Source organism: Pteropus alecto, unplaced genomic scaffold, assembly GCF_000325575.1.
Source record: "Pteropus alecto unplaced genomic scaffold, ASM32557v1 scaffold94, whole genome shotgun sequence".
NCBI lineage: Eukaryota > Metazoa > Chordata > Mammalia > Chiroptera > Pteropodidae > Pteropus > Pteropus alecto.
Genome location: NW_006437736.1, coordinates 11445841 through 11469426, shown reverse-complemented (window position 1 = coordinate 11469426; position 23586 = coordinate 11445841). Strand labels below are relative to the sequence as shown.

The 23586-nt window shown below is 38.7% G+C and overlaps 1 protein-coding gene across 1 annotated transcript in view; it reads right to left on the bottom strand.

Moving 5' to 3' along the window:
* CCDC38 (coiled-coil domain containing 38) overlaps nt 1-17237 on the bottom strand; it is a 31887-nt gene extending 14650 nt beyond the window's left edge. Inside the window, exons 1-7 of the mRNA XM_015591449.2 lie at nt 17198-17237; nt 14651-14751; nt 13144-13309; nt 10641-10705; nt 8316-8479; nt 8126-8206; nt 5836-5999 (exon numbers count right to left, since the gene is read on the bottom strand). Coding sequence (XP_015446935.1) covers nt 5836-5999; nt 8126-8206; nt 8316-8479; nt 10641-10705; nt 13144-13309; nt 14651-14751; nt 17198-17237 — 781 coding nt within the window. The remainder of the gene's footprint in view (nt 1-5835; nt 6000-8125; nt 8207-8315; nt 8480-10640; nt 10706-13143; nt 13310-14650; nt 14752-17197) is intronic.
* Between the last annotated feature and the right edge of the window lie 6349 nt (nt 17238-23586).

Sequence of the window (23586 nt, the reverse complement as noted above, 5' to 3'; positions counted from 1 at the left end):
CCCCAAATTGATATACAGATTTGTATTAGTTTGCTAGGGCTGCCATAACAAAGTACCACAAATGGGGTAGCTTAAAAAGAATTTTATTCTCTCATAATTCTGGAGGCTGGAAATCCAAAATCAAGGTGTCAGCAAGGCCATGATCTCTCTAAGGCTCCAAGGAAGAATCTGTTTCATGCTTTTTAGCTTCTTGTGTTGCCAGCCATCTTTGGCATTCCTTGGCTTTGAAGATTCATCGTTCCAGTCTTTGCTTCTGTTGTTACATGGTGTTCTTTCTGTGTTTCTTCTCTTCTTGCAAGGACATCAGTCGTATTGGATTAAGGATTTACCTTAATGACTTCATCTTAATTTAATTACATCTATAAAGATCCTATTTCTAAATAAGGTCACATTCTTAGATACCATGGACCAAGACTTTAACATATCTTTTTGAGAGACATAATTCAACCCATAACAAGATTAAACACAATTCTTATCATAATTCCAGCAAGATTTTTTTTGAAGATATAGACAAGATTATTTTAAAATTTATATGGAAAGACAAAGGAACTAGAATAGTTAACACAATTTTGAAAAAGAAGTAAGAAGAATCTGTCTACCTGATTTTAAGACTAGTAGCTATAGTAATCAAGATCAGGTGGTATTGGTGGAGGGACAGCCACATATATCAATGGAACAGAATTGAGAATCCAGAAATAGACCTGAACAAATATGCCTAACTAATTTTTGACACAGGTGCAAAAGCAATTCAATGGAGAAGCCATTTCAACAAATGGTGCGGAAATAATTGACATCCATAGGAAAAAACAGAAACCTCATATCTTATACAAAAATTGACCCAAATGGATCACAGATTTAGATATAAAACTATAAAACTTCTAGTATAAAACATGAACAAATCTTTAGGATCTAGGGCTAGGCTAAGAGTTCTAGACTTGACATAAAAAGCATGATTCATAAAAGAAAAAATTGGTAAATTCGACTTCATCAAAATTTAAGTTTTGCTCTATAAAAGACCCTGTTAAAAGGATAAAAGGACAGTCTACAGACTGCGAGAAAATACTTGCAAACCATATAGTCATAAAGGACTAATATCTAAATATAGAAAGAATTCTCACAATCCAACAGTCAAAAACAAAACAGACAATCAAAATATATGAATAGACATTTTACCAAAGAGGGTATAAAGATGTAAACAAACACATGAAAAGATGTTCAACACCATTAGCTACTAGGGAGATGCAAATTAAAAGCACAATAAGATATACATACCTATCAGAATAGCTAAAATAAGAAAATAGTGAAAATACCAAATACTGGTGAGGATGTAAAGAAACTGGATCCTTCATACATTGCTGGTGGGGATGTAAAATGGTACAGCTACTCTGAGAAACAATTTGGCAGTTTCTTTAAAAATGAAACATGCATCTACCATCTAACTCAGCAATTGTGGTCTAGGCATTTATCCCAGAGAAATGAAAACTATGTTCACACAAAAGTTGTACAAATTTATGTATAGTAATTTTGTTCATTATTGTCCCAAATTTGAAACGATCTGGATGTTCTTCACCGAGTGAATAATTAAATTGTAGTGTGTCCATACCATTGAATACTACTCAGCAATAAAAAGGAACCAACTATTGATAGACCCAACAGCTTGGATGAATCTTCAGAGGATTATGCTTAGTAAAACATCTAATCTCAAAAGGCTACATACTATATGATTCCATTTATATAACATTCTTTAAATAATAAAAACTTAAAAGTGGAGAACAGATTCGTGGTTGTCAAGGACTAATGAGAGGTGAAGCGGGGGAAGTAGATGTGATTATAAAGGGGCACCATGAAGAATCCTTGTGACAATGTTCTGTATTTGACTACATCTTGACTGTATCAATGGCAACATCTTTATTATGATATTTTACTACAATTTTGCAAGATGTTACCATTGGGGTGATCTAGGTAAAGGGTACATGGGATCTCTCTGCATTATTTCTTGCAACTGCATGTGAATCTACAGTTAATTCAAAACAAATGTTTGATTAATAACAAAACAGTGACTGCTGAATGCTGCAGTAATGGAGTAACCTCGGTGCCCCTGGAATTCAGAGGATGGTGTCTGTGTTGACTTTTGTCATGTGTGATTGTCGTGGACACTACTGTGCTGGCCCAGATTTCTTCCTTGGGGCTGTGTACCCAACCTGGGCACCAATATATTCTCTTAAAGCTTCTGTGGGTTAACCAAAGTTGAAACAAACAAACAAAAATGCTTTATGATCCTACTGTGGCAATTTTGAATGACTTGGTGAAATTGCAAACATACAGGCCAGCAAAGTAGCTTAATAAACAATTGTGCAGTAGACTCTGAGAGGCAGAGACCCAGGATGCAGAGGGCAGGCTGTTTCCGCAAATAGCAGTTGCAGGCACTCATCAAAGAATGCAGGGAGGCCTGCTGGGTGTCCACCAATGGATGAATGGATAAAGAAGAGGTGGTACATACGTACAGTGGAAAATTATTCAGCCATAAAAAAAGAATGAAATCTTTCAATCTGCAACAACATGGATGGACCTAGAGAGCATTGTGCTGAGTGCAGTAAGTCAGACAGAAAAAGACAAATGCCATATGTTCTCACTTGCATGTGGAATCTAAAAAACAAAATAACGAACAAACAACAAAAACAAACTCATAGATACAGAGAACATTTTGATGGTTGCCAGATAGGAAGGGAGTTGGGGGGCTGAGTGAAAAAGGAAAAAGGATTAAGAACTACAAATCGGTAGTTACAAAATAGTCAAGAGGATGTAAAGTACAGCATAGGAAATATAGTCAACAACATTGTAATAACTATATGGTGTCAGACGGGTACTAGATGTATTGGGGAGGATCACTTTGTAAATTATATAAATGTCTAATCACTGTGCTTTACACCTAAAGCTAATATAATAGTGTACATCAACTCTAATTGAAAAATTAAAAAAAAAATTAAAAAAGAGTGCAGGGAGGCCTGCGAGAGCTCAGTCACCTCAGGAGCACACAGAAACACAACTGCTACCTCCAGGATCTGTTACAGTGTGTGTGGACGCATGTTATACATGTTGAAGAAAGACTAAAAGAGATACTTGCTAAAAAACATTCACAGTTTCCCAGAGAGTTAATTAAGTATATACTGTACTTTGATATAGATAGTTTCTTATTCTCCATGTTGAAAGTGGGCTTCTTGCATGGTTTTCCTGTTCAAAATATCCAGGTGAAGTCCATGTCATTGGCGATGGCGGTGATGAAAAGAAATAACATGTAATTAGAAATTAATCCTTATTACTTTACGCAAGGTATTCATTTTTCTGCATGGAAATGCCCAGTGCTTTTTAAAATTATTAGAATGATAATCGTATCGAAAATGGAGCTCAAATTGGGTTCTAAGCATAAGAATAAAATGAAAGGCACCCTGGTGGTAGCGGGGTATTTGTCAAAAACAGGATATGTCACAAATCAGGGACACAAATTGTGAAATATAAGCCACGGTTCTATTTTTACCCAATCTTACATATTTCTAATCACAGATTTTTTTTAATTGAGGGAAAATATTAAAATGATGGCCACTTCAATCATTACACCTTGTGGAGAAACCTACCATGGCCACATACAAGTTGCCCACACATCAATGTCTGCCCTGATCCTGGTCTGAAACTGAGCAGTGGGCAAAAATGGTCTTGGATCTTTTCATCCAGTGGGACCCCTGAGTCCCCCCAGGTCACCTTTCCTCTCTTACGACTGCCAATCACTCTTCTTCCTGCCAACCTTTCTTGAGGCCTCTCTCCCCAGCCTTTGTTTTCCAGGTTAGCTTACAGGTCCTTGATCTCCACTTTGTGATGAGCACCTTCTCTGGCTTTATGAGTGAAGTCCCAGATCTTTTGTGTTACCTTGGCTACTTTTTCCCAGAGAACAGTCTTCTGAAAACGATGCCCTCCTGAGGTCCTCAGTACTGCCCTCTTTTTTCTTTGTGGTTAAAGCTAGAAATGGAAAGAGAGGAGAGAGGGAGGAGGAAGCGGGGAAAATCACTTCTGTGAATGAGGGCTTTATCTCAGAGTGAAGGTAGAGTCATTGTGAAAACTTCCAGAGACAGAAATAGAAGATGGGGACATTGTAACCAGCAAATGTATGATGTAGACGGCAAGGGCTACGCTCTGGAGCAGGCAGAATGGATGGGGACTGACTTGCAGAGCATGAGGAGGTCTCTATGTCCTGCATCAGTCTGTCATCACCTCTAAATTCTCAGTGTGAGCCTTTCAGTCCTCTGGCCCAAGAGACTCATTGCTTTCTGAGCATCCTCTAATTGGAGGACAAGCCTAGCAGCACTGAATCAGGCTGTTAGATGCAGATACTGCTCACTTTTCTTTCTCATTTGATTTCTCTTGTCAAACACCATCTATAGAGTTTAACCAGGTATCATCACTGTGCTTGATATTTCATGCACAATAGTATAATTTAATCACACTCAACACAGTGGAAGACACAAAGGGAACTGAGCAGAACAGCTATCTGTGGCATGCTGGTAAATGTTTAACAAACAGCTCCCTGGGAAAAAATGCTCCCTGATTTGTAATTTACTGATTTCTGTGAAGTGTTCATACCCCGTAGTCTCAGGATCAGCTCTCAGCTGAAGACTCTGCACACTCTCAGAACTCTGTGTAGCTTTCCCCTCTCTAGTATTCTGCTCTGGGGATGCCAGCCACTGTGACCTCCCTAGACCCCCAGCTCATCTTTACAATTCATGGGAACTGCTGGGCCCACCTGGGTGCCCTCCTTCCTAAGCTGCATCCAGGAAACTGTTCCTAGGCAGAACCCCAAGGCCATCATAGTGCTCATCTCATTTGTTTCCTCTCTCTAAAGTATTACTGTGCATGGCCTCCTGATGTCCAATGTCTGAAAACTGTCGCTTCTGTTTTTCAGACTGTTCAAGCAGGAGGGTATCTGGTTCTTGCTACTTCGAGGTTATTAGAAGTTGAAGTCTTCCCATTTGACTTGTGACCCCACTTTGATCACTTATTGAATTCTAATATATATAATAGGATCTATTTCTGATCTATTGAGCTGATTTCCAAACACCAGTACCATACTATTTTAATTCCTGAGACTCTGTCATAATACGTTATATATCTTAAAGTATTAGTGAGACCCCCTATTACTTTTTTCTTTCAAAAGTATTTGTTTATTTTTCGAGATGAACCTCAGAATCATTGTGTAAAGTTCTCCCCAACCCAACACTTAACTCTCTGACAAATTTTCGGTAACATTTTTATTATAATTCCATAAAACTTCTATTCAGAAAAATTGGCAGCTTTAGAATATCAATATTTCTATCTTAAAACATGACATAGTTTTCTATCTGTTAAATCTCCAGGTCACACAATTCAAATTATTATTGCTTCCTTGGGTTTAATTTCCTTGTATATTTCCTAATTAATAGTCTATTTAGATTAATAGGTGAATAAAGTATAATTGACTTAGTGTCCATTCACTCTACAGAACCCTTTAATAAATTCAAATCGTTTTTCAGGGTTTTTTTGTTGGGCGGGGGTTCTAGGTATGCTATCATTATCTGTAAATAATATATTTTCTATTTCTCCTTGTATATATTTTCATTGCTTTTTTCTGAAATTAACCCGAGTTTCTAAATTAATAATATATAGTATCAGAGATAGTGGGTATCCTTCTTTAGGTTCTTACTTGAAATAAAAATTCTAACTATTTAATAAAAAAATAACAGACATTGAAGCAGAACATTTCAGAATTAAGGCTATTTACTTAATGGAAATTAAGAATATGCGACTCACTTGGCAATTTTTTAGGAAGCACGCCGTTTATATTTTCCTTACTCTTTGACATCTGTAACCTTTTCAGCGCTTGCTGGACTTGCCAATGTTTTGGAGACAATTTCAGAAGAAAAAGTCCATATTTCATGTACTCTTTAAGGAGGAATTCTGTTTTTGATATTTCACTACTCAAAGAAAACAAACGTATGATTATATACATCTGTGTGAAAGCATGTTCTTTTTTTAAAAAAAAAAGTTTTTACAAAATTCATTCTCTTGATAATAATTTGAATAGTCATTTACTTACCAAAAATTGTAAATTAGACCATAAAAATATGGACATCAATTATATATGAGATGAGAAGAAAGAAACTGTAGGAATGCTATTTGAATAAAACAAACCCCAAGATATGCACAGATAGGACAGACTGATGATAGTTTGACCCTACTTATTTTATTTCTGAGGGAACTATTATATTAAGTTTTAGACATAGGGAGAAATTAGAATGTAGCAAAAGATGGTACTTATGTGAGGAAAAGAAAGGAAACACACTCAACAAGCAACAACTACCGGGGAATACGCAGGACACACTACAGATATCATTTCATCTTCGGTACAGCACTTTAAAATAAGTATTATCATTTCTATCTTCCGGAAGAAGAAATGAATGACTTGCAAAGTCATCTGTCTGGTAAGTGGCAGAGGTAGCACTCAAACCTGGATCTGTCTCAGATGCCCAAGCTCTTGCCAACAGTACTGGATTGAAAGTCTTTCCCCAGCCAAGTGGATTCAGAAGGAATGCTGAAAGTAACTATGAAGGCCCTCATGAAAGTGAGCTTCGCCCTTACCCTTCAGAGCCTTCCTTATTCATACCCTTGTCAATACCCTTATCAATATTACTCCTATGTCAGTGTCTTCAGCTTCGGTACTTCTTTCGATCAGAGCCTTTCTGAAGCCTGTGTGTGCGAGTGATATCCAAGAGTCAAACCTGGATGTTTTTCTCTATGGTCAAGTGTATCTCATTTGATCTCATTTTAAATATCTAAAGAAGTTCATGTATCACCCACCAGTCACAAGATACTGGGAGCCCCTCGTCCTACCACTATATTTTTTAGGCTGAAAGCCTCCCAGATGTGCACCTGAGAACAGGGTTAAGATGACTAGAATTGCACGGCTTCCGAGCAAAAACTTCAGAACCAGCTCCCTTCCTCTTTGTAAACAGATTTCCAGCCCTACCTGAGGTAGACGATCTCCCTGGGACATCTCGAGCCCATAAAGAGAGAAAAGGGAAATAAGTGGCAGGCACCTGCATCCCTTGCTCTGTTACCAGCTTGTTTTCCATTATATTTTGCTCCCTGCTAAGATGATGACACATGTAAACAATCAGCAAGTCCTCCTCCGCAAGGCTGGTCGGAGGGTTTAACCGGGTGGTCACTGTCATAAATCCTATGCAAACATAGAGGCTGCTACTCTATAAATAGATAGAATAGAATCATCTAATTACATTATGGAGTGAAGGAGGAAAGGGAATTGTCCATCATGGAGCGCCTTAAACTAGGCTCCCAACATAGAAGAGGCTGCTGTAGCCAGAATGTTCTTGAAACATCCATTTTGTTAGTAACAATGGGTTTCAAAGAAACTACCATCCAGTTCATTCCCTGTAGTTGTTGTCCTCTCCCCCCACCACCCCCCAGAGTTTAGGGTGTAACTCTAGGACTTGGTTTTATTTATTTATTTGTTTGTTTGTTTGCTTATTTTTCAAGATTTTATTTTCTTTATTTGATGGTAACAACAAAGACTAGAGTTCAGGACTTGGTTTTAGAGGAGGGCTAACCATCAAATCCTCAAAAAGAAAAAACAAATTTTAGCATAACTTGATCCCAAGACTACAATGTCTCCTGGATCATGAAATTACTGTCCAAGGAAATACTGCCCGTTATAATTGTAAGATGATTGTGAAATGAATCCCCATTGTGGTGATGTTAAAATGTAGTGCCAGGGCGGGGGGGAATGTGCCTTAGAATGAAAGAAAAAAGACACTTAGAAAATAATTTGTTTACATTGGTTTACTCCTTTTCAACTAATTTCTTGGCTTCTGTTTTGACAAGTTGAGAAACTTTTCAGCCAGAGATCACTACACTGTCCCTATATCCAGGCTGGGACGATCCTCGATCGACAGATCACTCATTTTAAAAATATGGTCACTCTTATAAAATCGTCAACTGATAAGGATTATTCTCACTTAGGTCTTGCTAGGCACAAATAAGTTTTAATGGGGCATGGGCACTTGATAAGGTATCCTGGCCTCACCTTTTCACTGCCTGTACCTCCATACTCGCTTTCTTTAGCTCTGCGGTCATTTGGAGTTTGTTTATAGTTTCTTGTGCTGCACTGAAAGGTAACAGAGATTTGTTAGTTTGTTTTGTGTTGTGTTCTAAGAAACTGAAAAGAAGAAAGAAGGAGGTAAAAAGCGATTTTGCCAGAGTGGAAACAAACGAACATTTTAAGGGCGTCTACAGATCTCTGGTCATTTTCTCGAAGGAACTCTTCAAAGGCCATTGCATCTTCTTGGAGCTTTGTTTCTGCTTTTAGGAGTTGCCGTTCCCTCGTTGCTATGTGATTATCAAATTTTGTAATTGTATTTCTTTTGGTTGACAGAGAATACTAGGAATATTGAAAACAAAAGTGCATCGAGAACATTATTCCACATTTCTAGTACATTTCAACAGTCTCATAACAAAGGGGAAAATGATCATTTGTAAGTTATCACTTGTATTAGAAAAAAGTGGTATGCCCAAATCTTGGGGTTATGGACTTTATTTCATGAAGGAATTTTATTTGGGGGATAATTAGCAGGGAGACTAATTCTCCTCTTCCACTTTCATGAAGAGGCTCAATATCGTTTGGTCAAGTGTATCTCACTTGATCTAATTTTAAATATCTAAAGAAGTTCATGACTGTGCCCCACAAATCAAAAATAGCTACATATTCTTCCAAAGAGCAGGTCCACCTGGTATCACCCACAATGTCCCACCAATAGTTTCTGAGCATTGGAAAACTGAGCTGTCTGCAGCCACAAAGACTCTGACTATAGGTAGAACCAAGGGAGAATCAGGTTCCAATGCTGTATGTCAGTGATGCATGTCCCCAAGCCAGCCCAAGGGTGGTGTTTAGCTTTAAAGAGCCCCATTTAGGTCCCCAAATCCTACTCTGACACCAAGCTTCTATTTTTTTAGTACAGAATATAAGAATCCACTTAGATTTTAATACTATGTGTGGAAAATAAACTATAAAAAAACAAAGCCACATATATTATCATACAAATGAACTAAAAATATGTACATGAAATATTTTAAAAATACATAAATGAGACAATCAATACCATGATACTCCAAATTTATAACAAAAATATATTTCATTTATTACTTTATTCACCAAGTATTTATTGAGCGCCTACTGTGTGCCAGGACTGTTTTAAGTGATGTTCAGACAGCAATGAACAAAATAAACAAAATTGCTTTTATGGGGTATATAGTCTAGAGAGAGGAGTCTAGAGGGGAACAAAGAGTCCAGTGGGCAAGGGCGAGGGTTACTGTCATGTATAGCCAAGGAAATCCTCTTTAATATGGTGAAAATTAAACAGACTGTTAGGAGGAGAGAGCAAATCATGTGGATATCCGAGAGGGGAATGTTCCTGCCAGAAGGAAGTGCCTGCTGTGCAAAGGCCCTGGGGCAACAGCATGGTTGGTGTGTCGCAGGGACAGCAAAGTGTGGCTAGAGCAGATGGAGCAAAGGGGTGAGCAGTGGGAATGAGGTCAGAGAGCGAGAGAGCTGGGTACCAGATAAATCACAAATGGTCTTCAGCAGAGGAAGGGCATGTGTGAGGAGCGACTCCTACTGCTGTGTGGAGAACAGAATGACTACAGGGAGCACAAGAGGAAGCAGGAGAAGTGATTAGAAGTTATAACAACAACTTATGCAAGAGATACTGGTGATGTGCACGATGGTGACAGCAGTGGCAGTCATTAAAAGTAGTGTGATTACGGATATATTGGGAAGAAATATATTTGCAAGTCTATTTGGCTGTGGGTTGTAAGAAGGTGGAGTTGAAGATAACTTCAATATTTTTGGACTAAGCAACTGGAAAAATGAAATTGCTATTTACTGAGATAGGGAGCACTGCATGAGGTGCAGATTTTCAGGGGTAGGGGACAATATAGCAGAGGCAAAGTTTTAGAAATGTGAAGTCAGAGATAGATGTTGAGCATCTAAGTGGAAATATTAAGAACTAGAGTTGCACTTGTGAGTCTAGAGTTCAGGAAAGAGGGTCGGGCTAGAGAATTAAATGGAAGTGGAATTTAAAGCCATAGGCCTGGAGGAGAGTAGACAGAGGACAGGGTAAGGAGTGAGCCCTGGGACATTCCAACATTTGGAGATCAAGGAGAAGAGGAATAAGAAAACTATAAAGGAGTGAGCAGCCAGTTATGTGGAAGAATCAAGAGAGAGTGGGTCCTGGAAACCAGATGAAAGGGTTTCAAGAAAGAGGAAGTGATCACATGGGCCATCTGCGGCTGAAAGGTGAGTAAAAGGAAGAGTGTGAAATGACAATTCAAATTTCACAATAGGAAGGTCTTCAGTAACCTCATCCAAAGTAGTTCTGGTAGAACGATGAGGCCCGAAGCTCGACTGGAGTGAGTTTAGGGAGGATAGGAAGGGCAATAGATCTGAGCACATAATGGAAAAATAAAACGTCAAGGTGAAAATTTGGCAATGCTATGCAAGAAGTCTCCTATTTGGCTAATGGGAGAAAAATTATTTTTACTACCTCGAGCAGAAACCTGTCTCTCTGGTCATCAATAAATTCCTGGACAGTCTTTTTTGTGTCTGAACCTTTAAAGAAAATTGAAATTGACTTAGATTTAGTTCATTACCCCTCAAAGATGTAAAAATAAAAGCTATGTAATTGAAGTATTGCGTACAGTATATATCTGGATTTAAAAACTAATAAGAGTAACTGCCATTTATTTTGTGTCCATAATATTCCAAGAACTTTAGTAAACAATTTAAATACATCATTTTATTTAATCCTAGCAATAAACCCAATAAGGTACTTGTTACTATCTTTTTGTCCAATCTAGACATAAAACTGAAGTCATTAGGCAAAGTATGTTTGGGGATCACTAACCAAATTTATGGTGGGAAAGGAAAAGATGATGACCAGCTTAGCATCTAGCAATAGAAAATACCAAAAATTTTTTCAAGATTTCTTTGTTCTGGAAAAATTATATATAGGCTACATTTCAATAATGTTCCCTTCATGAAAAAACAACAGAATGTAATAGCAAATAAAATATTTTAATAAAAATGTAAATAGTAAAAATAAATTAATATTTTCCAAATAACCAGTGTAACTCTATGAGATAAAAACATTTTAAAACATAGCCATCATATCACTATCATCCCAAACAAAATGAACAATTCTTTAGCATCACCTAACACCAAGACTGGGTGCAAATTTCCCCAGCTGTTATCAAAAAGAACTTTTTAGAATTAAAAAAATTTAAATCTAAACAAAGATCATTTTGGTTAGTATGACTCCTAAATTCTATTTTTTTAAAAATCTGTAACAGCTACCCATATTCTCCATACAGACTACCCCTTTTCCATGCCTTTTAATTGTTTAACAAATCAGATCAATTTCTCTGTAGAATTTCCCACATAATGAATCTGGCAGATGGCATCCTCATGATGTCATTTCACATGGCCCTTAATCTCTCATATTTACTTGATTAGATTCAGGTTCAATTTACATAAACATTTTTATTTAAAAACATTTTTTTTAACAGAAAAAAGAAAGTGCTTTCTATAGCTTTCATTTGGCCACTTATGATGGGTCAGATGAATTGAAAATTAATTTCAGTATACAAAAAAAATCCTATACTGTCAATTTACTAAATACGATAGCCATCCTAACTATTTCAGGCTATTTTAACATGGTACTGCCTGGCTGCATTGATGCAATTTTATTTTTCAACTCTAAGTAGACTTTGTATAGTGTGTTTCCCATTTTGGCTCTTCCAATTATCAGGCAGCTCTTCTGACTGAGATGATATGTGATAAAGCTGTACATCCCTCCAAAGCATTGGTGTTCCTCAACACCAATGCCTACCCCGTTACTCCCTGGAGGCGTGGTCCAGAGGTGTTGCCCTTTGAGAGCAAAACCAAAGTCAAGCTGCTTGCTGCATGGAGGTGCAAAAGGCACATCTGTCATGTAGCCTAACTGATCAATCTGTCTGTGACAGTTGCCTGTGTAATTTATTTGAATGTGATCTGGTAGTTCACCACTATTGCCTGCCTACACAAAAATAAAATACCCTAGACTCCCAAAGTGGGGGTCACTTGCTCGTTTGACTATTATGTAGGCTTGTCCTTAATCAGAATTCAAGCAGGAAATGCAAGGTTGGGGAATGAAGTTTTCACCCAAATCAGCTCTTGGTTGGAAAGAGTCTGAGGGGGACTTCTTTATTTCAAATGAAAATATCCAAATAACTGTGCAATCAGCAGAAACTGACAGCCTGATTTCCATTGCTGACAGAGCCCAGGTTGTCTTGGATAATACCAAACAAATTTACTATTTTCTTTTTAAGAGTCTATCTATGTCCTTGACTCTTAAGAGATCAGTAACCCCCTGTTAACTAGCAATGGTGACAAACACGGCCATCTGCAAAGCCATACCATACCTCCTTACCTATCTCATAAGCGTTAGAGTGGCAAGGATTTCTGAAGTTAGTCATTCTCATTCATAGGCACTTTCTTGATCTGATAAGTAGAAGATGCTCATGACAGTTTGATTACCAGACTGCCCTCTTTCACAGAGCAATAATTAATGGCTTGTAGTATTTTAGCATGTCGCCTTGATAGGTCGTTAAAATAGGTTATGCTTTTGCAACCACAGGCAAACATTTAATTCTCTGAGCTTCCTGAGTGGATATATGAGTTGTATGGCCCTGACAATCAAGAATTCTCTTTAAAAATGTCTATATTTCTACATCTCAAACTGAGCTATTACCTTCAATAGTGTGTCATTTTGGCAGTGACTTTCTTCCTTAGAGCCATGAAAATCAGTAACAGTCTGTTTCTTGGAAAAATGTGTTTTATTATTGAAAATAGATTTTCTCTCAACTCACAACCCCTATTTACAAAGACTCCCCCACCACATTATGAGACAGCGTACTTTGTGTTTCTTACCTTCAGAAAAGCCACCAAATCTGATATTAATAGTAAATATTCAAAACAATGTTCTTAAACAAACAGTTATTAAGATTTACCTTCTGTTAATCTGAGAACAAGAGTGGGATCTAGCCCAAAATTTTCAAAGGAGCCACCAGCTGTGTCAGAGTAGAATACTATCTTGCTCAGGTGTGAACGACTCTTCATTCGGGATGAAAAAGTAGACTTTTGGTGAACCTTCAAGTTGCGGTTCAAATGTTTTTCCTGTCCAAGTGGAAAAGTTTTAAAAATTTTTCTAATACATCAAAGTAATGTCGCCTTAAAATTGTGATCATATACAGAAAATATCATTTTGAACAAGTCCTTTTGTCATTAAATACATTAAATAAGCAACCTAACATTCTTATCTTTGAATAACTGTTTAATTTTCAGTTCCTTCTCATATGAAGCTGAACACAACTGTAAAAACATTCAATCTTTACTAAACATGTACATGACAAATATGAGACTGGAAAATGTTGCTCTGGCTTTATTGTCACAATCCTGTCTTGCCCAAAATGCAGCAAACTTGGAAATTCCACTGATTTGAAAGGAATGATTCTGCGGAATTGAAAACCTAACAGAAATGGGCCTTCCCAGTAGACCAAAAAAAAAAAAAAGAATAGGCCTTCTGATTTGTGAACCTTTTCCCAGTTTAATTTTGGAAACTTTCAATCAAACCATAAAACACATGTGTAAAACCATCACCCTACAGCTGACTCAGTTATTGAGGATTTCTGGATATTTTCCCGATTCTTTCAAAAAAATATTGTAATCAACCGTTACTTCTAGGAATAAGGAAAGCAAACTTCATGAAATCGGAACAATGCCATGTAAATAGTAACGGAATGCAAGATAAGGCACAGCTGGAAAGTTAGCCTCGCCTCATTGCTGATTTAGCTTCATACTCAATAATCTAAAATGACACCCCCTGCTTCACTTTTATTTCTTCTTTCTTCCCCAACTGCCCTCCTAGCACACGCATATACAGTCTCTTATGTGTCTCTGCCTAGCAAATTTTGATTAATTCTGCTCCTATTATTGCCTCAGTGGAGTCTGCGCGCATGCGCGCGCACGCACACACACACACACACACACACACACACACACACACACACACACAAACTACCCTCTTCTCCCTCTTCTCACTTTCTCTAGATTTCCTTTGTATGCCTCTATTACTATATTGCACAACTCTAAGATGCTATTGATTGTAAGATGCACTATTATTTGATGCACCGCCATTTATATAAGCTGGATCTCAATTTCAGAAATGAGAAAATATAGAAACATGTGGGTGTTAGAATCAATGAAGTAAGGATATACCGTACATGTCACAGTGGATCGTAGTGGTGTGTCTGTCTTCCCCCAGTAGGGGGTGATCATTAGGTCCCTGCCACAGGCTTGTCGCTGTTTTGTCGTAGGTGTCTACACCGTCCCTAGCACAGTGTGTAGCACATACATCGACATCTGACTCTATGTCTTAACTCAGCAAAGTTCATAAAAGTGACAGATAAGAAGATGTTTCTAACATGAATTGGGATTGGGATTTTAATAAAACCTTACCTTTTTCTTTGCTGCCATTTCATTTTCTTTAAAAAGAAAGAGATCTTTGAAAAAGATCTTATATGGCCTCTCCTTTTTGATTGAGTCATCCTTTACTTTATCTGTTAAGAAAAAAAAGAAGGAAAAACTCTATCATCCCTCCTCTTTTGACCAGATGACAAGGCTCCCACCAGCCAGGGTACAGTAAGTAGGATGTGTCAGTCTTTGAGGAGAAGGATGTAATCAGCCCTGCCTCCCAAACCGAGGTGAGGATGTGGGACCTCGCTCTAGAGGACAGGAGCCACAGGGTCATCTGTCTGTTCCTCATGGCACTGAGCACAGTGCTTAGTGATTCATGGAGAATGAGTCTATATTTGGTGCAAAAATAGATGAGGGGGCCTATTACAGCATAGTGGGATATTAACATGTTGACTTAATATCTCAGCATTTTGAGATATTAACATGTTGATTCTTTCCATCACCACAAATACACCTACTGTTATCCTGACACCACCATTTCTGCCGCAATAGCCACAGCCAAAATCCTTAGGGAGCTCTTCGGTCTAGACCAGAGGGTCTTAAAATAAAGTCTAAGATAATAAGAAGTATGGCAAGGATGTGGAAGAATTGAACCCTCATACACTGCTGGTGGGAACGCAAAATGGTGTAGCCACTTAGGAAAACAGTCCGGCAGTTCCTCGAAAAGTAGAACATAGAGCCATTCCACTCCTAGGTATATACCCAAGAGAAATAAAAACATTTGTCTGCACAAAGACTTGTACGTGAATGTTTATAGCAGTAGCTTAGCTTAGATGCCTCATGGATCTTGACAAAGTAATATAAACCCTTTAATAGAAAGAGATCATTCAGTACATACCCTACAGTTCCGATTCTTGTTTTTTTTTTCAGTTAACAATATACTTAGGAGTTCTTTTGACATCAGCATTTATTTACCTCACCAAAAATAAATAAATAAATAAAATATCTATCTTGTATCCCATTCCTTGGATGTGTCATACTTTATATAACCAATCCCTATCAGTGGACATTATGGTTGGTCCCAGTCTTTCCCCGTTATAAACCATGCTGTGGTGAATATTCTTGTACACATCTTTAATCGCTTGTGCAAACATATCTGTAGAAAAAATTGTCAGTGTGGCCTATGTTGAGCAAAATGATTTCTGGTGATTGACGTGACCAAAGCCATCTTAAGAAGCAAGTTACTCTTAGTGACTGACAGTTCACCATGGGAAGGGCGGGCTTGCACCACCTGAAAGGAATGTTCTTACATAGATAATAAGTAGGCACATTAAGTTGTTTAATGCTTTGGGATATACAGCTCTTAACAAGCACACAAGCCATCTGTGTTCCTGGAGGCTCTACATATCAAGACCCATCTCTTTTTGGGTGTGAAGTTCCACCTTTTTGCTGAAGCTCAAGACTCTCTTTTGTTTGTCTATAAGTTTCCTTAATAAACTCTGTTTAATTCCGGAGTTGTTAGCTTTTTTCTTTGATCCCTTGGCCTGTCTTCTTTTGGTGGTTGGTTCCAGTATATATTGGGAAATTTTCCCAACACCCTATCTAAATGCTTTTTAAAAATTTGCTGGTCCCCCAGTACTCATTCTTCCTTCTTCTACAGGAATAGAGCCCTAAATTCTAGCTTGGCACATGGGCACCCAGAGTAAAGACTATATTTTTCAACCTCCTTTGGAGCTGGATATAGCCATATGTCTAAGTTCTGGACAAGGACATGTCAGGGGAAGTGCTGAGTGCAATTTCTAGGAAGTGTCCCAAAAGGGAGTGGCATGCTCCTCCTCTCCCTTTTTCTCCTCCTTGCTGGCAGGAATATGAGAGTGATCATTGGTGCAGAAGTGGCCACCTTGGATCAAGGACATAGGCCAGAAAGAAGCGAAAAGAAGCCAGGGCCCATAAAGAGAGCCTCCGTATGGGCCCTGGAATGCTTATGTCCAGACTGTTACCTAAGAGAGAAATAAACTTCTGTCATGTTTAAGCCACTGTTGTTTTACATTTTTTGTCAGTTGCAGCCAAACTGTTGAATTCTAAATACAGATAGGGCCACATTTCCTTCTAAGAGAATTCCTATGGAGCGCCTGTTACTCATAACAAACTCTTGGTGTTGCCCAATTTTTAAATCTTTGTCAAATTTTTTAAGTGAAAAAAAGAGTGATTCTTGTACACTGATAAATACTAATTCCTTGTATACTCGTAAAGGAGTGGGAGGATAAGGAGAGAAAGGGTCATGAAGAAAAGGAGAGAGCAGATTTTGATGGTTATTCACATCATTTATGACAAACCACTGAGTTAATTGTTTTCTGTCACGAAAGACTCTACTAGTCCAGCTAGATATGACGAAATAATGCCCTTCTAATTTGCAGATTTTTCTTTTGAGAGTTAAAAGTGGAAGAGCACCTTCTCAGCCGGTAGTTTACAAGCTCTTTACATGGAGAGACCATCTGTATAGCATTTCCCTTTTTCTTACTCTCCCAATCTGCTATCGAGACTAACCATGCTCAGCACAAAGCAAGAGCTCATTGATTTCTTTTTTACCTTCAGAAGTCAGTGACATCGGCAAAAAATGTGATGACATTTTGTCTCCTGACCCTGTCCAAAAAATAGAAAATATATTAATTTTTTTTTCTGTAAAAATTGCGTAAGGCCACTACATTTAACTACCAGTGACTCCCAAAGAAGCTTTTCTGCTTAAAAAAGCACCGTGCACACAAAGTCTTTGATCCACCAATTCCACTCCTAGGAACTCATGCCAAGAAAATAATCAGAACAATGGGCAAAAATATATGTACAATGTTTGTTGTATTATTTAATAGAGAGCTCACTAAATGACTATGATATACCCCAAAATGGATTGCCATGTGGCCCGTGAAAACATTTTCTTTCATTTTTATCAGGGCTGGGATTAGGGTTAGGTGAGTGAGGCACTCATGTTAGCTGCAAAATTTAAGAAAGTGCCCTGAAAAACTCAGTTATCAACATAAGTAACATGTGAATGCAATTTAAAAAAATTCAAAATTGCTGCAGGAAAAAATGAAATATCAAAATTTTAAATATAGATAGGATTTGACTTTGCATTTATGTGACCCTGAGAGTGTGTCACTTGCCACACCCTTGTCCCAGCTCACAGATCTTGTCTTTGTTTAAAATTTTGATGTTTTGTTCATCATGGATTTTTTGCATTAATTTTTATTTTTTTAAACAGTGAATTAAAATTTTATTTTGATTACTGAGTTTTTGCTTCCCTCTTAAATTATGCATGCAGAGCAAGTGCCTCACTTGCCTCACTCCAATCCTTGTCTTAAATTTTTATACTTTTTTTGTATCACTCAAATTTCTCAATGAGCTTGTATAATTTTGACAATGAAAATAATAACGGTATTTTCATTTGTGGAGAAAAAGATATCCAAGAGTTTATATAAAAAGGTGTGCCTACCACAGGAACAATGGGACAAAACATCCTATTTCGGGCTGCCCACTTAAATTTATCCCTCAGAACCTCAAAGAGCCGTGTGTCCCAGAAGCACTGTAGCAAGAACACAGAGGTTGATTGGAATGGACAAGCCTGTTGGTGTGTCATTTACAGATGTGTGAACAAGTTCATTTAACATTCAAAAAATATTTATTAAGTACATACTCTGCGCCAGGCCCTGTTCTAACTGCTGGAGACAGCCAATTAAAAAATAAGACATACACACAAAAAGGACAAAAAATGATTGTCTTCATGGAGCCTACATTTGAATTGCTTAGCATCTCTGAGCCTCAGGTTCCTATTCCATAAAATGGGAATAACAGTCCTACTTCTCAAGGCTTTCATGAGGATTCAGGGAGGCAATGTGTGTAAACAGCCCAGCAGGGTCCCTAGCATAGAGATGGAACTCTGTAAGTGGGAGCTATTATGTGCTAATATTTACTAATTAGTATGTGATTTTACTTCTAGTGATTATAAAGATGAAAAAGAGAAAAAAAATGTTACAACTTATAAAAGAGAAAAAAATTAATGAAAACCTATAACATTAATATACTTTTTCACGTTTCTGGAGATTTTTTCACAAGCATTAGATTCATTCTGACATGAAAGAAAGAAGGGTTGGTGAAAAATTGATGACAATCTGTTGGGTTGGTATGTAAAGATTTGTAGGAGATTTTCTTAGATTTCCACTTTGCCCTTATCCCCACCCCTAAAATTCTGCCCACTGCTTTCTTGTCATACTTCCACTCCTTCAATCCTTCTGTCTGTCTGAATTCAGTCCCTGCCCCATCCCCACTCCATTCCCTGTATCCTCAAAGTCTATCCGCGATAAACATCTTTATCCACGGCTTCTGGCACTTTTTCATTCAACAGAAAAGTTCCCATTCCTCTATGCTAACTGCTAATAGCAGATATCTGCTCTTTTCTCTCTCTCCAGTAATTCACAGAACGTGTAAATGAGATGAATAGTCTCTAGAAGTTGTTATACTTCTGTACTTACATGTGTATGAACCCCCCTATCGATTAGTGAAGGGCTGGAGAACATAGAGAAGACAAGAACCAGCTATTCTTTGAAAGGGATTATAAAGTTCTCTGAACTAAACCAATATGATGTGCCAACCAGAAAAAAAATAAGTCAAAGCTGGTGAATGTCTTCGTTATGAAAAATAAAAATAGCATGATGGCTAAACAAAGGCTCTGTACTACAAGAGAAGGAAAATGTTGCCGGAATCCATAGCAAGTGCCTTGCAAATTCACATCTAAACTACGTGTTCAAATCCAACTTCCAACAAGTGAAAAAGATAAAGAGCTCAGAAAAATCAGAGTTTTAAAATGATGCAAGCCATCATTTTTAGACATGGCATAGGCTAATGATAAAGAGCATGGACTCCCATTATGCTCCCTAATCCTCATACTTCAATTTCTCCATCTTTCAAAAGAACGGTTAAGAGTAGTAGCACTTACTTTGCAGGATTGTTAGATGAGTTAACATATGGCCCGCCCTTTGGACAGCCTCAGGTACATAGTAAGTGCCATCCAAGAATAACCATGGAGAATGCATTCTAATGAGGGGAGGTACCTGTTGTGTTTGAGGAACAGCAAGTACACTAGCGGCACTTAAGCACAGGGAACCAAGGGGAGAATGACAGATGAGGTCAGAGATAATAAGGGCCCTGTAGGACATTTGCTCAATGGAATTGGAATCACAAAATGAATCATTCTGACTGCTGAGCTGAGGAGAGACTATCGAGAGAGATGAGGGTCAAATAGGGAGACCTGTTGGAAGACTGCAGCTATTGGGAGGCAAGAAATAAGGAGGTCTTGATATAGTGGCAGAAACGGTGAGAGGTAGACAGATTCTAGATATATTTGGAAAGTAGACTTACAGAACTGGCTGATAGTCTGAATGTGGGGTGTGAGACAAAGAGCCCAGGAAAGAAAGGATGGAGTAGCCATCAACAGAGATAGAGAAGGTTATGGAGGAAGGGGTGGTTGGGAAGATCAAAGCTTCAGTTTGGAACATGTTAAATTTGAGATATCTATTAGACATCTAGGGAGCATGGGCATAAAATATACTGTTCTTCCAAGTGAACTCCATGCTGGTTGATTTATTGAATTCTTGCATTCCTCTAACATTATGCAATTATATGTGGCCACTGTGTCAGGTCCTTTGATCGGTATCATCACAGGGGCAGCATGAAGGCACTGTGGAAGGACCCTGGGGGCAGGCAGGTTTGAATCCTGACTCTGACTTTTATCAGCTCTTTCTTTTAGGCCTGTCCAATTAAACTCAGTGCACCTTAGATTCTTCTACGAAGTATAGATAATAATAATAATACTTTTCTTACAGGCTTGTTGCAATTTTCTAACAGATAATATATGCCAAGTGCCTACCCACAGTAGGCTGATAGGGAGATGATTACTCGGACTTTCTTCAAAGTAGACATCCATATCTGTCCTCTTTCTAGTCCACTGTCTTATGAATAACTACCAGCATTTGACAAGAATAAGAAAGATAACTGACAACTAGCTTTCATAAGAAACCCTGAATTAAAGTTCTTGAAACTGAGTAATTTAGAGGAATCTACCAGCAATGTCGGTGCAAATTTGGAAAACTTGACCCACCTTAATGCAGATTCTTAACATTCCAAGCTTTGTGGAAGTGGGGAAAGAGGAATAGGGTTTTATAATGCCCAAAACTAAAGTCCTAGACCAACTCTAAATAGAATTAACAATTACAATATCTACTAGATATTATTTGGAGCAGTTTGTGTTTGATTTTCTCAACAACTTTATATACTCAATAAAAATGGATTTATTTCCAGAGTTTCTCAATACCAGATAAAGAGCTTTGTTTTTCTCCCATAGGCAAATGAGGATTTAGACTGAGTGTCTCAGACCCAATGCCTTTCAATTTTTTCCCACCTCCTTCCCACCCACTTGGACAAATACTAGGAGAAAGGGCTGTGAACTGTGTCCTTGGATGGTGTGTAGAGACCAGAGTAGCAATTTTTTGTTTACCCCGGAGCCAGGAACCGCTATGTCCCTGGCCTGCCAGTGACTGCCTTTTTAAATTAGGTCAGAAGCAGAGCACAGCGATGAGGAAATTACCTTTAGTTTGACCTTTAAGGCCTCACTGGCGTCAAGCTACCTGTTTTGTGTGGACTTTTCTGTTGACATTGCTGACTGCCCTTTTGCAAACTGAAAAAAATAACTGGAGGTCAAGTTGAAGGAAGAGTAGGGGAAAAGGAGTCAGCCAATGTGAGTCATATGATGTGAAGAGTAAGCGCTATAGGGATGTTGGTTATTACTAAGGAAAAATGTGTTATCCTCCCTCCTCCAAAATTATTTAACAGTGACCAGGGAGAACAGAAGTTCACTCTCATCCTTCTTGCTTCTACAAACCTCTTGTTTGCAAGGGCTTTTCAGGCGATATTGTTTATCTGGACTGTCATCAAATGCACTCATTCACCCACAGATCCCCATTTCAAAAAAAGGACAATTATTTTTAGACTTCCTGAGAACCTGTAAGCTTTAAGGACATGGTACATTCTGTAAGGTCTGGATGAGACCTAGTACTACTAGCTGAAATCTAATCTTTAACTTAGTTAACCAAGTTAAAAAGCAGGAATAAACCAACAGTCGTAATAATAATAATAATAGCTATGACTTATTTAGAACTAAGCACTGAGCTAAGTGTTGTACATTTCATCTTATTTAAAGCTCAAATAAGTCCATAAAGTAGAAATAATTATCTCGACAATATGGATGAGAAAACTGAGGCTCAGGGAAATTAATTTCTTAAGTCAAATAGCTCATAAGTAACAGAAATGGGATTAAGGCAAGTTTATTGAACCCCGAAGCCTCCTATTTGCCTATAATTTCACACTATCCTTTGTAATTGCATAAATCTGCAAATATACTTATACCTTTGCAAAATGTAACAAATTCAAGACTTTAGCAGAAATTTCATAATATAAACTTTTAATATTTCTCTATGACTTCGTGTTTCTATTTTCCACTATTTCCACATCTCTCTATACTATTTCTCTCTATATATTATACCTTTCTTTTTAAAACCATGTATAGACACAGACACATCTGTTTGTGATTGTGTGTCTGAGCTGTGAATAATCGATGATTTTTTTTTCCTTTTGAATCTCTTTTACTTACATTGTTTATTGAATTCTTTTCCAATTTTTCTTTCCTCTCTCTTTCCTACCTGGCTGGTCTCTCTCTTTTATGGTCACAATGTGAAGCCAAAGAATATTCTTATTTACCGTGTTTATCTACAGGAGTTTTTGCTGTCTGTTGTTTTTAAATGGCTTTTAAATGGCACCAAATTGACTTACTTTTATATTTTACCGTTTTACAGGCCTCGGCCTGCTTTTACGGTATGTTATTCGTAGCCATAAAGTGTCTTCCTTTTGATTGCAGTCTGTGCTGGGCAGGGAAAGTGCCCTTCCTCCCTCTCTATGTTCCACAGGACCAACACAACGCTTTTGCTAAAAGTATATAAACAAAATAAAAATAATTAAGAAACTCCAAACAAAACCCGGGGCCTGCCGGTGTTTTCACAGCAAATGTTAGGCGGGAGGAGATGTAGGTGAGAATTACAGACCATCTTCTTTATTAAACAAACTTGATTCTGTCTCCAACCTTGGATGCAAATTGAGGGTAGGCCTCACCACATAGAGTTAAGGGCGTGGAGGACCCGGAGCTGAAACCAGTTTTACCTCGAGTTTGGATCCAGGAGGGGTTTCATCCAATCCTTTAGGAAAGGCGTTAGGGGAAGATGGGCGGAGGCGCCAATCGATTCTCTAGTCTCGGCTCTATCCTCCCCCGCCACGGTCGCCCGTCATCTCGGGGATCGTCTGGTAGAGCATCTCAGAGCGGAGCTGGCCAACCGAAAAGTGCCCGGCACCCGCCACCGTACGCGAAGGCCGCGCGGACCCGGTAGCGACTCCGCCACCGCATCCCCCTCCTCTCTACCTCCAGGTTCCTTCTGCAGGCGGCCCTCCGCGTCCACACTGCCGCCCAGCCCCCAGGACAGAGGTTTTCCTCACGCTGTCCGCTCCCGGGGCTCTGTCCCGGATTCCCGCACTCTGCCTCCTCCAGGTGCCCTTGCCCCGGGTGACCTCCTTCCGCAGCCCACCTTTATCTCTCCCGGTGGCCGAGCTGCAGTTTCCTTATCTGTAAAGTAAGGACAATAAGCTCTACCACATTTACCCAACGTGTGACAGGGAGACCTAAAAAGAGGGGATTCATTATAACATCGATTACTAATGGACATTCTCGTCCTTGGTACTGTTATTGTCATTGCCGTGGTCGCGGGGAGGCGCGCATTCCTCCCAGGTTTGGAAGGGTAGCGGCTGCGGGCGCCCGCCCCTGCTCCACCCTCCCCGCCCCGGGGCGGCGCCCCCGGGGGGCCTGCACCCTCCCCCGCAGTCCCGCC